This window comes from Eumetopias jubatus, unplaced genomic scaffold (assembly GCF_037043125.1).
Source record: "Eumetopias jubatus isolate StellerSeaLion01/CBP00866 unplaced genomic scaffold, mEumJub1_p1.0 scaffold_1, whole genome shotgun sequence".
Taxonomy (NCBI): domain Eukaryota; kingdom Metazoa; phylum Chordata; class Mammalia; order Carnivora; family Otariidae; genus Eumetopias; species Eumetopias jubatus.
This window is the reverse complement of record NW_028274807.1, coordinates 15,170,460-15,187,155: the sequence shown is the minus strand read 5'-3', so window position 1 is coordinate 15,187,155 and position 16,696 is coordinate 15,170,460. Positions and strand designations below refer to the sequence as shown.

Genomic DNA, 16,696 nt, shown 5'->3' with positions numbered 1-16,696 from the left:
TGGTGCAGCCACTCTGGAAAATGGTATGGAGGTTCCTCAAAAAGTTGAAAATAAAGCTACCCTACAACCCAGCAATTGCACTACTGGGTATTTACCCCAAAGATACAAATGTAGTGATCTGAAGGAGCACCTGTGCCCCAATGTTTATAGCAGCAATGTCCACAATAGCCAAATTATGGAAAGAGTCTAGATGTCCATCAACAGATGAATAAAGAAGATGTGGTATATATATACAATAGAATATTATGCAGCCATCAAAAATGAAATCTTGCCCTTTGCAACAACATGGATAGAACTAGAGGGTATTATGCTAAGCGAAATGAGTCAGTCAGAGAAAGACAAGTATCATATGATCTCGCTGATATGTGGAATTTAAGAAATAAGACAGAGGATCATAGTGGAAAAATGAAACAAGATGAAACCAGAGAGGGAGACAAACCATAAGAGACTCTTATCTCAAGAAACAAACTGAGGGTTGCTGGAGTGGAGGGGGTGGGAGGGATGGGGTGGCTGGGTGATGGACACTGGGGAGGGTATGTGCTATCATGAGCACTGTAAATTGTGTAAGACTGATGAATCACAGACCTGTACCTCTGAAACAAATAATACATTATAAGTTAAAAAAAATACTCCTGTTTTGTGTTCATTGTTTCTTTTTTAGATATTTTTGCATTTGATTATCATTATTTCCACTTGGACTTCAGGGGAAGAATCTGGAACAATTCCTGAAGTGAAAGAATTTTGAACTGAGGGAGTAACAGGAACTCTCTGAAGGGGAAAATGGGAAGCAGAATGGGAGAAAGCTACTCTGGCTTCAAGAAAGGTTCCAGTGACTCTGATGCCACATGGAAAAAAATGTGTCCTCATATCCCATTAATGCCTAAAACAGGCTCATCGTTTTCAAAAGGAACATATTTAACAAGAAAGACGTAGGGACTAATGGTATAAAAAACCAATTACTAACAACATCAAGACAGTCAAGCTTACTTGTAGAAAAATCTGTCTCCATGCCACCTAAACATCTTCCCTAACACTTAGATTATGTAATTTCACGTGATTTGAAGTTCTTGGTCTTTTCTAAGACACTGGAAAACTGTAATATTTCACAAACTCCAGTGAAATATGCCCAATTACTTTCTAGCACTTATTTCCTGAGTTATGATTAAACCATCCAATCAACCATACTTAATTTTCTGGTTCTTTCCTCTACAGACTTACAACAATACTATATAGCCAGACCAATAATTTTCAAATTACATATATAGACCCTCCTTAGGACACAGAAATTTTCCCCATATTTGAGTTGCTCTAGTGACAAAGCATGTAATGTTACCAGGGAGTCAAGACTTATAGCTCAATCTCTGAAGTCTAACTCAGTGAATTAAAATCCTGGATCCACCATTTTCTATCTGCCTGATCTTAGACAACCTACTTAATTTATCTGTGTCTTCATCCTCCTTGAAAAAAAAAAATGAGGATTAAAAAATTGTACTCATCTGACTGGGTTGTTTGAGTTTCAAGTTAAAAAATACATACACAGTGGTTGGTAAACAACTAGGACCAAATTAGTAAGATCTATCAGTGGCTTTTGGCACAGTACTGCATAGGCAAGAAAATGTTGAAATTCATTATGCTTGGCTTCTTGGAGAAAAGCATGCTGTTAATCTATCTATGTCTTGAAGAGTCTGGGGTGAGCAACATCAGTGCACAAATCCTACCATAGCCTTTCTGTTCAAGCAAGAGGAAATTCCTTGATCTACGAAGAATGTTTTGTAGCATGTACCCCCTGAGTCATTTCTACATTTTTTGAGAGTACTGCATACACTATCTAGGTTATGTTCCATACTGCTTATGCCCCTTGCACCTATAATGGAAAGTCTTTTCTGGGTCTCTGTCTTAAAATATAAGTCCAGTATAGAGAACTCATGAAAACAAACTGAGGTTGTGGCCCAAGAAGCAAATATCAGCTAAAGTGTCAGATGATATCTTACATATATTGACACAAACACTTCATTAAGCATTTGATGGCCATGATGGCATTTCGTTGCCACAGCCATCAAACGAATTCGGCATTATCTCCATTTTCTAATAGAGAAACTGAGCCTGAGAAATGTTAGCTTGTCCTAGGGCACACAGCTAGTAAATGGCAGAATTTGGATTTGAACAAGGTTCAGTATAATCCAAAGCCAATTCTCTTCCCACCACACTAAATGGCCTACAAAGCATCTCTTCACGTCATCACACCATTATCTATTCCAATGTCAAGAATTTTTAGTTCCTGAATCCACACAATTTCTCCCTATAAAGAGTTCCAATGTGCTCCATGGTGGGTTAGATTAGATGGATACTGACATCTTCTTCACCTAACTTCTCCTTAAGGGATTGATCAAGCTCAGCCTGGAAAGAATGAATTAAGTCTAGGATGATAAACAGAGTAGCTGTAAAAAAATGAAAACCTCATTTAATACTGCTGTTCCTCTCTCCTGCCTCGCCCTGCCCACCTGCACCACACACACAAACCCCACTCTTAGCCACCAAGACCCTGTCTCTCAACAAACCACACACATTAAAGGAACGCATACTTGAGAGACAAATGAAATGTCTGTTTTCCCTCTTGTCTTCAGAAACAGTGGCCAAAATGCGTTGTACTCTTCCCAGATCTTCCTATTTGAGTTGCATCTATCTTCACTGTGCGTGAGTTTCAACTGCATTTGCATGATTGGCTGTGACAAGAATACTAAGAAGCTGCCACGCAGATGAAGTCTCTCCTTGTTGTTGCCAATGCTCTGTCACTGCTATGCCCAGAAGCTTCGTGTCAATGTCTCTTACTGCAGGAATGCTCTGCTCGTGTGGCTGCCATATGCTCTGTTACTATTGATGGGATCACACAAGGTTCATTCAGGCTCTTTCAGACCTGCCTCAGCCACCTCTCAATTCCACCCCTCTAAGGAAACACCTGTGCAATTAGTGCTTTCTAGATTTTAGGCTTAAATCTTCCTCTTTAAGATGACCCATGTCTAATCTACCCACAGAACTGACAGGTAAATCAACATTAGCTTTGTCATAGACTCAGCTACTTGCCAGCCCACCTCAGCAAGGCCTGGCGTGTTTCCTAAACATTTCCCTTGGTAAAAGGCGCTACTTGCATCATTCAAGATACAAAACAGCTAGTCTTTCATTTTTTTGGATGACTACCTTTCTTAAACTGTCATGGATTCTGGGGTTTATCTATAAATCCCTGCCTCTGCTCTTCATATTGAGTCTCCAAGCTAGCTAGCTAATCATGTTGCTATATCTTATTGAGTGTTTCCTTCAAGGTCATGTGCTGAGCACTTTCAAATTATTAACTTATTAAGTCTCACAGTGGAACAATCATTATCATCTTGGTTTTGGAGGTAAGGAAACTGAGGTGAGAGTGGTTAAATAATTTGTACATAGCCACACAGTTGGGATCAAACAGCCTTCACCCAGCAAGGTGAAGATTCAGACCCAGGAAAATCTGACTCCAGGGTTCATGCTCTTTACCACAACCTTCTGTTGCCCTGAAAATGAGAGATATATTTAATAGTACACCCGCAGATTCACAATAGCCAGGCTACTATAAACAAAATTCATGTATCTTCACACTTTCTTTCTCCATGGTTTTATGATCTTCATATTGAGCATGTTCCCCATATTCTGCTGACTAGCACAAACGTGCACTTCTATTCTGGTTCATACTATACAAACAATTGGAAGGGAACATGGTCTCCTTTTTTCTTCCAAATATTTATTTGATTTTCATCTGGTGAAAAACCAATAACATAAAGCCCACAAAAGTGTTGAACAAAAATAATAATGTGACAATTAAGTTTGTAATTCTAAATGAAGTAAATTTATTTGATACAAAGAGTATATTCTCAACTCTAAAAACACTTAAGAAATAGTGAAAAGAGGAAGAAGAATAGGAGAAATGTAGTGGGTATACTAAGCTTGAACTCATTATATTCAAAGGTCTCTGGCTACTATGTGGTTATGAAGTCCATGGAAGTGAAATTGAAAATTTTCTTGCACTTTTCAAGCAATAGATTCAACCTCACAGTTGACTACAAGAGTGTTGTGATGCAGCAGATAAAAGAGTGGATGGACAGGGAGTTGACACAGACTTCATTTGTGGTTCTGATGTTATAAACAACATGGACAACATCTGATAAGAGTTAAATCCATCAGAATTCATGGGACTAGACAGGGTTCAGTATCCCTTTAAGTTCCAATATTATATGGATTTCTGATATTAGTAGCACATTGTATTTATATATTATAATAAGCCAGATTTGATGTTAAGTGTTTCCATGGATAATAATAAGTGGCCAAAGAGTCATGTTGACTGAAATACTCATGTTAGCTCCTGGTTGCAGCTCTCAGTGCTCTGTGACAAATAGTGTCCTAGTGACCTAAAATATTTAACATGCTTTCCAATCCAGCTTACTACCAGAAATGCCCCAAAGAGAAAAAAACAAAAATTATTTTCTTTGAAGACAAAAGACATGTCCATTCACTCACAAACCCATGCACAATAATATGTATTTAGAGAAATAAAAGTTCCTAGATATCTTAAGAAATCAATTTATCTCAATTAAAATTTGTTATCTCCTATCTACACATCCTACCCATTCTTCACTTACGAGGCAGTTACAAACCACCAGTAACACAGCAAGTTGGCTCATAAGTGTTAGAAGAAGAGTCCAGGAGTTGTGACCCTGGTGCCACATGGACTGGAGGCCTACAGGAACTGGATCCAGGGCTCTGAGATTGACATTGGCCAGGTTCACGTTCCAGAGTCTGACAACTCTTAAATGCACATGTCTTAGGTGGACAACTCTTTGCCACATAGCTCACAGGCTGGCAGCTCTGGGCTACAAAACCCACTTGCTGGCTGCTTCCTGACTGGCAAGTCTGAGAAACACACTCCGCCAGTGTTGAGGAATATCTTGATCGGCATATTGTCTTTTCACAGAGCCTGGAATTAGAACAAGTTGTTTGGACAACTCTGGGGAGGCCAACACTTTGCACACAGCTAGGCTCTGTGCACAGTTCCTGTTTATGGTTGGACACTTTGCAGCTGGTAGTCTCACTGCCGGTTTCTTGAAAGTTGTCCAGGAGCCAGGTCCGGCCATGGCAGCTGCTGGGTAAAAAAAATCCATCTTCAAAGTTTATAAGCTTAGACCCATGTATGATGGCAGAGAGTGGTGGGACACTGTAGAAGCTCTTGAGCAAGTGGCCTTGGCTCTGGGGCATACTGTTGAAACCCTTCATTGAAGTTGGTCATAAGGACCCAGCATGCCAGGTCTGAAATTTCCTTTTTGGTGAGATTATATACTCAGAAAACTGGGTGTTGGCTTCTTCTCAAGATTCATTTCCACCTCATTGCTTAAGCTAATTTGAAGGATAACATCTCATTAGCACTTTGTTTAGTAACATATGAAGATGGCATCCTATTAACAAAGAAGCCAGTCCATTTTGAATCTTCAAAATGACTTTCATGTTAGCCCCAAAGCTGATTCATCAGGGCAGTTTCTCAAATATGAGTCCCAACATGCCACCCAAGCTAACATTTTTTTTTTCTTAGTCGCCATGACTCTCCATATTGGTAAATGGACAAAACAAATAGATGTGGAAACAACCAATTGTAAACTAATCGATATTCCGCAGTGGAGTTTGGATGGATGCTTTTTTGGCAGAACAGAATAATATGATCAAGACCTTTTCAGTCAGAAGCCAATCCAATTAAGCTCACCCTCATTCTACTCAGATCTCAGTCTGTCCAATTGATCAGGATGTGTGAAGGACTCGACAATGAAATCTCTTCTTACGGCTCACCCAAAGTACTGAAAGTGGCCATTGCCTTATAAACATCATTCCTTTTGTCTAACATTTTGTAACCCTTGTCTTATTGAAGGTCAGATATAAACATTGCCTCTTTATGAAACTTCTCCCTGATTTTCCTATTTACAGGTTACTACTTCTTCCTCTGAATTACCAATGGACTTGGACACATTCTTTATTAGGACTTGAATTACACCAAGTAGTGTATTTACTTTTATTTGTGCTTATCAACGGTTGATAATTTGCCTTTGTAACAAACTGTTTCAGATGTGCTTTTCATTTTTGTTTATTGTGTTTTGTTTTTTGACTGCAGAATGTTGATCAGCACCTAAATTTATCACATTAGCAGCTGTACACAGCCGAGTTTCATACTCATAACACAGGACCTGCCAGCACAATTTCTATAGCACCTTCTATAATTCACTTAGCTCAGCTTATGAAAGTGAAACAACAGAAGTGTGTTCTTAGCACAATGCTTGGCCCCTTTTCTCAGATCTGAAGAAAATCAAAAACATTCAGAAACCTGGAACAGCTCTGATACAAACTCCTCCTTAACATGTGATGGACTGGGAATACCCTGTATTTCAAAGGACACATCTGAATACATTCAACCTGACAAACAGCACGCTTAACCTGTGTGTAATGCCATCACAACATATGCAAGTTACTTATAATGTTGAATTACCAGTCTTGTGTGTTTAAAGATCCCATTATGCCCTCCACATGACCCCAACAGCACCCCATTTAAATTGTATGCATATTTGTATTGATCATCACAGAGGCTTCCACTGTAGCTTGTTAACTCTCCTGCTTAGAAGTATTAAATGGATTTTCATTGCCCTGAGAGTAAGATCCATCCTCTTTGTCCATCCCACCCAGCACTTGTGAAACCTGGGTGCTGCTTATTTTACTAAGTCTAAATCTTGTCCTTTCCCTCTGCCCCACATCTTCCATTTGCACAGGACTCTACTGGGCTCTTGAGTGCGCCAAGCCTCTCTTTGCCTCATTACTTGGCACGCAGCTGCCTGTCTGTCTCACCCCTTCACTGCACTCTCCCACTCCACACGCAGCTCCTCTCCTCATCTTTTGTCTCAGCATAAGAGCTACCTCGAATAGTGGCTTTCCTTCATCACCCTGTTTGAAAAAAGATTCCATTCTCAGAGTCTGTTTTTCTTCCTTCATAGAACTTATCTCAGTTTATAATGACTTTATTTGTTTCTTCACTGTGCCTTTGCCACAGCGCTGTGAGTTCCATAAAAGGCAAAAAGTATGTATATCTTCCGTGCTATTATATACCCAGCACTGAGCACAAGGCCTGACTGACACATAATAAGAGTTCCATAAATGTATTTTGAAAGATTAATGAATAAATAAATGGAAGTTGCTAAATATATTCAAATTACAGTTAATGTCTGAGGGGATAGAGTTCTGAAACCCTGACATACCCAAGATTTTCAAGAATTGGCCAGGGTACAGAGTTTAAAGAGAAAAAAAATAATAATAAGTCCCGTGCTTACTTTTCAGTTACCTCTTTGTGAAATAAGAGCAAAATCATTAAGGAGGCCACTTATTAGCATGGCACAAGCTGAGTCAATTATTTCAAAATAATGTTTGATTGTATGTACGCATGTTTTAAAAAGCTTTCCCCATGAAAAAAGGGCACCAGTTTTCACTGTCAGCACAACAGAGTCCTGTTGCAAAACCAAACTCAGACGGGGGGCAGAGGCAGGACATCATCCAGGCCAACATTCACACAATTGTCTCCAGCAGACTGCCTTCTTATTAACCTCACAATGTGTAGCAAATTAGTGAATACCTGTGCAGTTCCCAATCTCCAAATGTCAAATAGTGATGCTAGGTCTGTCATTTGTGAATAAGGCCACCCCATGAATTCTTTTCTCTTTGGGATGAAGCATTAACTTGCACATGCTATTTAACTGAGTGCTGAATTAATAGGTGTTTCAGCATACCATTTTAGTTCAATGAGTAAATACAGATTTTGGCTAGTGCTGGATTTATAGAGGGAGTGATTAGGTTTATCACTGTGGAATGATGTATGCTAGGACAACTGGTCACCTTCAGACTGTTTTCAAGCAAACTATTAAAAACTAAGTGTTCGCTTTGTAGGCATTTGAACAGTGATAATTATGTAGTCTATTTCTTAGTTTTCTTGTGATATAGGTAGAAATAGTCACATGATTGCTTATGGTGACTGGATACTTTTCTACTAAATGGTTGAACAATTCCCTGGTATCTCCTGGTCTTGAAATAGAAGTGATTGCAGCTGCAGTAGCACTTCCTTACCACCAGAGGGTGGAATATCAAAAATTGTTGTGAAGAAGAAATTAAATACAAGGAAGTGTTCTTCAGTTACGATTCCAAGCCAAGATTTACAATCACAAACCTTGAACATTTCCCCTAAATGTCTATGCCTTGGCTCATTCATTTTTGAAATGAAAATTCTAAGAGTATCAACCTCATAAAATGGTTTTACAGATGAAAAGAGATTATATGTATGATACCCAAACGCTCGCCACATATGGAGTGGTAAATGAAAAAAAGTAGCAATTATTTTTGATCAAGTTAAGGATCTTTGTACAAACCAAAATGTTGTTCTGATGGTGACATCAATCTTGTACTGATACAAAACTATCAGGTAAAATAAACACAGTATCTTTTTTGTGTATTTGAGATTATTTTGTTTGTGTCCATAAATGTTGCACATTCCATTCTTCTAAGGATTGGATTGTATTCATCATTCCCATTACAGGCCTAGTAAACCTGTTTCTATCTCTCAAGGGCTTGGCACTTGATGATTATAAGGTTGAACAGTTTATATTACTTTTATATTTGATTATGTGGCTATGTTGGACTTCTAAACAATGTTCAGCTATATTAAAGTAAAACATAAATAAATAAAAAATTAGAGCAACATAATTCAGCTCAGTTCTCCCACAATGTATTTCCTCTAACCTTGCCTTAGTTTTATCCTCACCAACCAAATGACTTAAGTTAATTTAAATCAATTCCTCTTCTTCAACCAGGAAGTCACTCATATAGACAGATTGCATAGCAATGGAAGAATACTAGACCAAGAGTGAAGACATCTGATTCTAGCCCTGAGTCTATTAATTCACTGCATGAATTTGAACAAATCACTCTGCCTCTCTGGATATCTTCTAAGATAATGAGTTTAGATGAGAGGATCTCAAAGGTCCTTTTTAGCTGTCACATTCTATGATTTTCTATCAGAATCTTAATATTTTAGAGTTGAAAAGGACATGAAATGGCATCTTGTCAAATTTACCTGCTGAATGAAATCTGCACTTTCATTTAAGCCATCTAATTTTTATTAAGATTACTTATAAAAATTTTAACAGGACAGAACAAAGACTGAAGTCAGTAGGCTATTAGTTGCCATGCATGGTGGTAGAAATCTATCACTTAAAATGAATAGTCTTATTGTATTTGAGAGTAACTCTGAAAAATAAAGAAAAAGTCTATTTTTCATTGGCCCACCTCAAAAGAGTGTGCCAAGGGGAATGACCACCTTCCTTTAAATATAACATTTTGTAAAATTAGTCAAGTACCATATAACCTCTCTCAGGCACTGTAATGTATACAGAAAAAAAAAAATATCTTAGTCTCTGGAATACTCAGAATTATGACACTAAAACCATAATAATGACCCTATGTGGAATATGGAAATGGTCTCTTGCCAGTTTTATCTATTTCTAATGATAAATAGATTGTCTTAGAACACTGTAATAAAAAGGATTCACATGTGACATCATTTTTTTTTCTATGAAACTATCTCTAAATAATTTTGCTTCTTGGGATAATTCTTGGTCATTTACAGTTCAATGACATCAGACTTTGATGTAAATAGAAAGAAAGAAAGAAAGAAAGAAAGAAAGAAAGAAAGAAAGAAAGAAAGAAAGAAAGAACTACATACTATGTAGCCCTTAACAAAGAGTAATTGGAAAGAAAGAATGGATCATAGTACCTCAGCCATTTGAGCAGTAACTCCCATATTTTCCAACCCTTTGTTCTATTATGTCTTGGATGTGAAAGTGTCATGGTTTATTATAGTAATTATACACTTGCTTTTGTTCTTTTCCCCAGATGCACTTACTCTGGCCTGTCCCTGAGGTTAGCTTTTGGTGAAGTTATTTTTCTGCCTTTATGTGATCCAGAAATGGGAATTTGCTTTTGAGTTCTCCCACTTAACCTATGGCTACTGCAGTTGTGATAATATGTCATTAAGATAGAGCTAAGTCATTTTTTATAATAATGGTGACCAGAAGATTAATGACATTACTGACAACTGGCTTATCCAAATTGAGTTCAACTAGCAACAATGAATGAATGTTTGTTTCTATTGACATAATACATCTTGGAGACTATCACCCTAGCTCCATTTCATTCTTTTATCTATTAAATTAATATTTATTGAGTATTTACTACTTTCCAGATCCCATTAGGTAAGATTCCATTGTGTTCATCGAAGATATAACAAGGGAAAACAAACAAAATAGTACTGATTAAACAAAATAATACTTAAAATATAAAGTAGTGAATTTGTTATTAACAAAAATATAAGCATATTTAATGCTAATGTGTAAGAAATAATAAACTCTATTGATTGTGGAGTCTTCCAAAAAGGAGTGAGAGAAGAGATAATATTTCTGTGGGTTTTGAAGGGTTAGAAAGACATGACACTCTTTCTAAAGTTGCCATTTGCAATGACATGGATGGAACTGGAGGGTATTATGCTGAGTGAAATAAGTCAACCAGAGAAAGACATGTATCATATGACCTCACTGATATGAGGAATTCTTAATCTCAGGAAACAAACTGAGGGTTGCTGGAGTGGTGGGGGGTGGGAGGGATGGGGTGTCTGGGTAATAGACATTGGGGAGGGTATGTGCTATGGTGAGCACTGTGAAGTGTGTAAGACTGTTGAATCACAGGCCTGTACCTCTGAAACAAATAATACATTATATGTTAAAAAAAAAAAAAAGAAGCAGATAGCAGGAGGGGAAGAATGAAGGGGGGGAAATCGGAGGGGGAGATGAACCATGGGAGATGATGGATCTGAAAAACAAACTGAGGGTTCTAGAGGGCAGGGGGGGATGGGTTAGCCTGGTGATGGGTATTAAAAAGGGTACGTTCTGCATGGAGCACTGGGTGTTATATGCAAACAATGACTCATGGAACACTACATCAAAAACTAATGATGTAATGTATGGTGATTAACATAACAATAAAAAAGGTGTAAGACTGTATAAGACCTCAGTTCTGCACAATGTGTTCAAGGAAACAGGAGTAGATAGCATTGGTGGAGTGAATGCATGTGTGGAGTCATGTGGAGAGGCACTAGGACAGAGCAAAGGTGGACTTCAAATGATCTTTAACATAACACGAGGCTTTTTTTGGGAAAAGGAGTTGTTCCAGCTTTTAAATGAGTGTCTCATTTAGGAAAACATTAGCTACAAGTAACTGAAATTGTTTTTCAAAATGGTTTAAGTAATAAGAAAAGTTTACCGGCTCATATTTACTAAAGTCCAGAAATGAGGTAGTCTGGGCTCTGCTCCTTGCATTGCTCTTGGCTTTGCTGTCTTTCACGTGATGGTTTAATTTTTAGGCCACATGCAAGATGGATATAACATTCCACACACGATATGACAAAGTCCAGAGGAAGAGATGGTTGCTCCAAAAAAACTCCACAAGGACTTCACCAGAAGCACCGGTTCATATCATTCCTTGTTCCTCATTGGCTTAAATCAGATCACACGCTCCATCCTGAACCAATCACTTTCAGGGAAGATTGGGGTGGCCCTAGAACTAGCCAGAATCCATCCTGAAACCAGGAGCATGGCCACCTTACTTTATAGGATTGACTCTGTGTAGATAAGGAGGGGTACACAAACAAAACCCAGTTCTTTTTGGGAGAGGAGAGAGAAGCACGTTGTGAGGGCAATGAACAATCAGTACCCACATCCAGTTACATATTTTTCTTCCCGCTTAGGTATTTTTAAATGTAGATGACTGTGTTCCCCAAAACAAGAGAGCTTAGTAGACTATCTAGTTATCACATCCAGATCTAACCTCAAGATATCAAAAGGTAAAGTCCTCCTTCTCAGGTGATATTATCTATTCATGATAGCACCATGTTTCCAGGAGTTCCCAGGTGACTTCTTTGAAAACAGTGACCAGATTGAAGAAGGAGAGAGTTAAGCATCAAGATGAGAAATAAGTTAGAAATTGAATTAATTTTATTATACTCAATGCATAAATGTTTAATTTCATCCATATTTAGGATGTTTGTTTCATCATAGCAGTTACTGCTGTTAGTAATATCAGGATCTCAAAATTCCATTACCACTTGCATAAGTCTACAAAGGGGGCTCATGAAAAGTATTTTGACATTTCCTCATCTAAAGCAGCCAGGATAGTACACTGAAAGCATCACTGCTGTCTCTGGAACTTTTCTTCTTGGATTAGACTCAGTAGTTTAACCAAAATAAGGTGCCTAGTAAGGCTGAAATGATTATACACAGAAGCATTTAGAATGACCTCCTGCCCCAAGCAATGATTCCACTTGCCAAAAATTCCAGAGAACTAACTCTGTGTTGTCAGAGAATTCTGCCTTCCAGGGAGTCTAATTCTTAAATATTTCTTTTTAGACAAAGAACAGTAGGTTTGAAATTCCCAGTGGATAGCTTTTTCTTTAACATTGACCTGTGATCTGACATCAAATTATATGAGTTTATTTGAAGAAAAAAAAAGACTTCTTGGTTCATTTTTAACTAAAGAAGTAAGAGGGAAAATAGAAGAAAATAGAAGGAAAACAGGGTGAGTATTTTATGAGATAAACAATTTCATATTAACAGGATTTTTATTTAACTATACTTTTCTAGGTAGTAGAATATAGACTCTAGCCAGATAACAGCCGGGATTGACTTTGAAGGACTGTGAAGTCCAGGTCTAGAATCCTTAACAAGATGATTGGTGGGAGAAGACAGATCTGCAGGTTGGTTGGCAACAAGAAGTTTGGCAGCTCCTAGAAGCCAAGTAGGTTAGGTGGCAGAATCTGGATCCATAGCCCAGGAAAGGGAAGCCACAGATTCCATTACCCAGGGGTCTGAAGCCAAGTGATCCACAGCCCAGGCAGTAACTTCTGCTGGATCCACAGCCTAGAGACCCCGGGTAAATTGACCGGCAAGGATCGCAGACCATGGAGGTCCTCTGGTGGTAAAAGGAAGTCTGGCAAGGGCTGGACACCACATGGGATGTCTGGCAGCTGGTGGGCTCACAGCACGTCTCCCGACAGCCACTGGAGAGGGAGGAGCCCAGTTGGCAGGTGCTGGGAGAACAGAGGTCAGTGTGGTAGACCAGGTTGCTGGGGCAGGAACAGCCACAGGAGGAGCTTGGGGAGCACGGGTATGTCCCAAAGGAGCAGGAGGAGTAGTTTCCAGAGCAGCAGCTGTAGGACATGTTGGCAGGAGATGTGAGTTCAGCTGAGTGACAGTGAGGAGATGTTCTGATATCCCCTCTTTCTCCCAGGCATGTTTATATATATACCCTCACTGCACTAGATGTGATTCAGACCCTCCCCATTCTTTTACATGTCTTGTCATGAAAACAACCAATTCACCTAGGCCAAAATTATAATTGAACTCATTCATGTGTTCTTAACTGCTGTTTAATTATTCGGGTTTATAGAAGGCACTCCTCTTCTTACCTTTTTTCTTTTTTTTCTGGAAGTAAGGTGTGGTTTGCCTTCAAAAGACATTTGTCATGACACACATAGTACCCTCCCTTCTTCACAAGCTTGACTATGGGGATTTTTGAGCATGAACGTCTAAATTGTTACCAGCAATGTACTCCTAACAGTCATCAGCACCTCCCTCCCAAATATTTGTATATGTTTTATTGAGCATTTACCATGAGTGCAACATTGAAAATTGTGGCATCATTTAATCCTTGCAACAACCTTATGAGATAGGTATTATCACTAATGTAGTCACCCATGTGTGCCTGTCCTAAAAACCAGCAGGAACCACATAGCTATGCCAACTCAAGAAGCTTGTCTTTTCCACTCCCAGAATCACATGAACAATGAATGCCCAGGTGGAAAAATAACATTTCAATGTGATAACATTTGCATTTTATCTGAGGTCCCTACTTATGAAGTCCTACCTCTTTTATGAAATTCCCAAATGCAACCACTGAAGGAACAACTTCTTAATTCTTTTAGTTAATATTTTTTTTAGTATACAAAGTTACCATTAAGATGGTTGTTTCAAACTACCTTCTATTTGTCCTTTCATTTAGCTTGTCATCAATAAGCAACTCATGTTTTATCGAGTATGGAGTTATTGGATTCTTTTTCCAGGTGAGGCAGAGAATTCTTTGGCAAACACTTAGACTATCACTGAGAATAATTGTTAAGAACTGATACACCTTTTGACTGAGTTGACTACCAATGAAATACATTTGCAAAAACTTGAATTTTAATAGTGTGCTAACCTTTGCCAACTCAGTTGGGAGTGAGAAATGAGACACCTCAGAGAGTGATTCATTTCACTCCCTGCTGAGCTTCTCTTTTGCTCATTGTTCTAGAAAGACAAGCATAAAACTTACCTTCATACTAAGTAGTTAAAATCATCCTTATCACTATAAAAAAATCAATGGTATAAAGAAAAGTCCTGGAATTAGAGATGTCTTTTTTTTTCACTTATTATAATATCCAATTTCTGCCTTAAAGCATCTTTTAGAAATTGGAAACAAAAAGCTATTTATGTAACTTGATCTTTCCTATTTGTTTCCCAGGTGATTGTTTTTTCTAATCTCCTATAGTATTTGCTTATCTAGCACCAGTGGAAGAGTCTGCCCATTGTTTTGCTTATGAATTTTTACCAAATGTTTTGCTCACTTCTCCAAGTCCTTTTCATCTCTTAAAGCCCAAATCCCAAATCAAATTCCCCATCTGACAGATGTTCATCTCAGCTAAGCTTTAACTCTTCTGAGATAAGAATCTTAGTATGTTATATGCTATCTATTTGGTACACACACACACACACACACACACACACACACTCAGTCACATATAGAGAAGGGATTGCAAGGGATGTCTTTTGATATGGCTCATGCAGAATGAGTAAGACTTCAGTCTTTTTTTTAAGATTGTATTTATTTATTTGAGAGAGAGAGAGACAGAGAGAAAAAAAGAGCAAGCATGAGGAGGGGCAGAGGGAGAAGGAGAAAAAGACTCCCTGCCCATTTGGGAGTCCTACCTGGGGCTCGATCCCAGGACCTCAGTCAAAGGCAGATGCTTAATGGGCTGAGCCACCAAGGCACCCCAACTTCAGCCTTTTGAATTTGCAGAAGAGTCACATGTGGGGGTCAGCAACAGGGCTTAGTCATCTTTAACCCAGAGACTGGCACATGGTGGGTACTCCAAATTATTTATGAACTGAAAGAATATATCAAATCATTAACTTTCTATCTTTATAGTGAACTAATTGGTTTTTTTAAATTTATCTTTAAGAAAAATGCTAAGTGAAAATAAGTATCTCTTTCATAATTCCATATAGTTCTCAAGTTCAGCATATCAACTTCAGTGCCTGAAATGACCCTAAGATATCTGTCCCCTACCCCCACTCCACACAAAGCTGGCTTTGGGGCCTTGACCAGTTACTATTTCTTCCTCTTTCAAACAGTTTCATTCTCATTCATTCTAATAATTCTGTTTTCTCAGCCTGGTGACACGGTCAACTTTCTTCAATCCAAAAATGTCAAATAGTGTCATTTCCTTTGTGATGATAGGGCTCTTCTAATTTTTAAAGATGGAATTCTCTAAGTTTGTCAACTATCTCACTTCTTATTCACTTTTCTATAACAATATTGTCTCTATCTGGTTTAACATTCTTCTGAAACTTCACTGCCATGCTCAGCAGTGGCTCTATGCTGCTAAATGCCATGGACATTTTTAGAATGATCCGATATGAACGTTTAGTCACATTCAACACAAGTGACTGTGCCCTTGATCTTGAGACATGTTCATCTATGTTGTTCCATGACACCCACTCCTTATTTTCCACTTAATTCTCTGTACCCTTGGTTGGGTACTTGTACATAATGTTTCTTCAGGTTTGGTGCTCATGTCTCGACATATTCTCTCTATAGGGGAGGCACCTCCCCTTCATGGCTTAAAATACAATCCATATTGTGCCATTCAAATGTTTATTTCCATACACACCTCTTTTTTTAAATTTTTATTTATTTATTTGACAGAGAGACACAGCGAGAGAGAGTGTTATGTAAAAAATAAAAATATTTTTTATTTATTTATTTGACAGAGAGAGACACACAGGCAGGGGTAGTGGGAGAGGGAGAAGTAGGCTTCCCGCCGAGCAGAGAGCCCAACGAGGGGCTCGATCCCTGGACCCTGGGATCATGATCTGAGCTGAAGGCAGATGCTTAATGACTGAGCCACCCAGGCGCCCCATCTTTTTTTTAGACTCAGATATCTAATTACTTACTAGACATTTCAGTTTGAAGGTTTCATAAGGGTGTCCAACTTTTATGTGTATGAAATTGAACTTTTGCTCTTCCCTAGGAAGAATAAAATATCTCTTTTCTTATAAGAGTAAGCAGCATTTCCACCCACTTACTTGGAATCCTCCTAATATATGAAATCCATCCCGAACGTGGCCCATTCTGTCTTCCAAATTCTCCATAAATCTGTCTAGTCTTCTTACTGCCTACCTTCTAGTCTAGGGTTTCTCAACTGCATCACCACTGACATTTTGGAATGCATAAT

The 16,696-nt window shown here is 38.4% G+C and overlaps 2 protein-coding genes across 2 annotated transcripts; both read right to left on the bottom strand.

The window, feature by feature from the left end:
• Positions 1-4,671: 4,671 nt before the first annotated feature.
• Positions 4,672-5,277, bottom strand: KRTAP27-1 (keratin associated protein 27-1). The gene has a single exon (XM_028114378.2). The coding sequence runs from the start codon at positions 5,275-5,277 to the stop codon at positions 4,672-4,674; it is 606 nt and encodes a 201-aa protein (XP_027970179.1).
• A 7,587-nt stretch (positions 5,278-12,864) lies between these two features.
• LOC114219261 (keratin-associated protein 13-1-like) lies at positions 12,865-13,365 on the bottom strand. The gene has a single exon (XM_088022907.1). The coding sequence runs from the start codon at positions 13,363-13,365 to the stop codon at positions 12,865-12,867; it is 501 nt and encodes a 166-aa protein (XP_087879033.1).
• Positions 13,366-16,696: the final 3,331 nt, after the last annotated feature.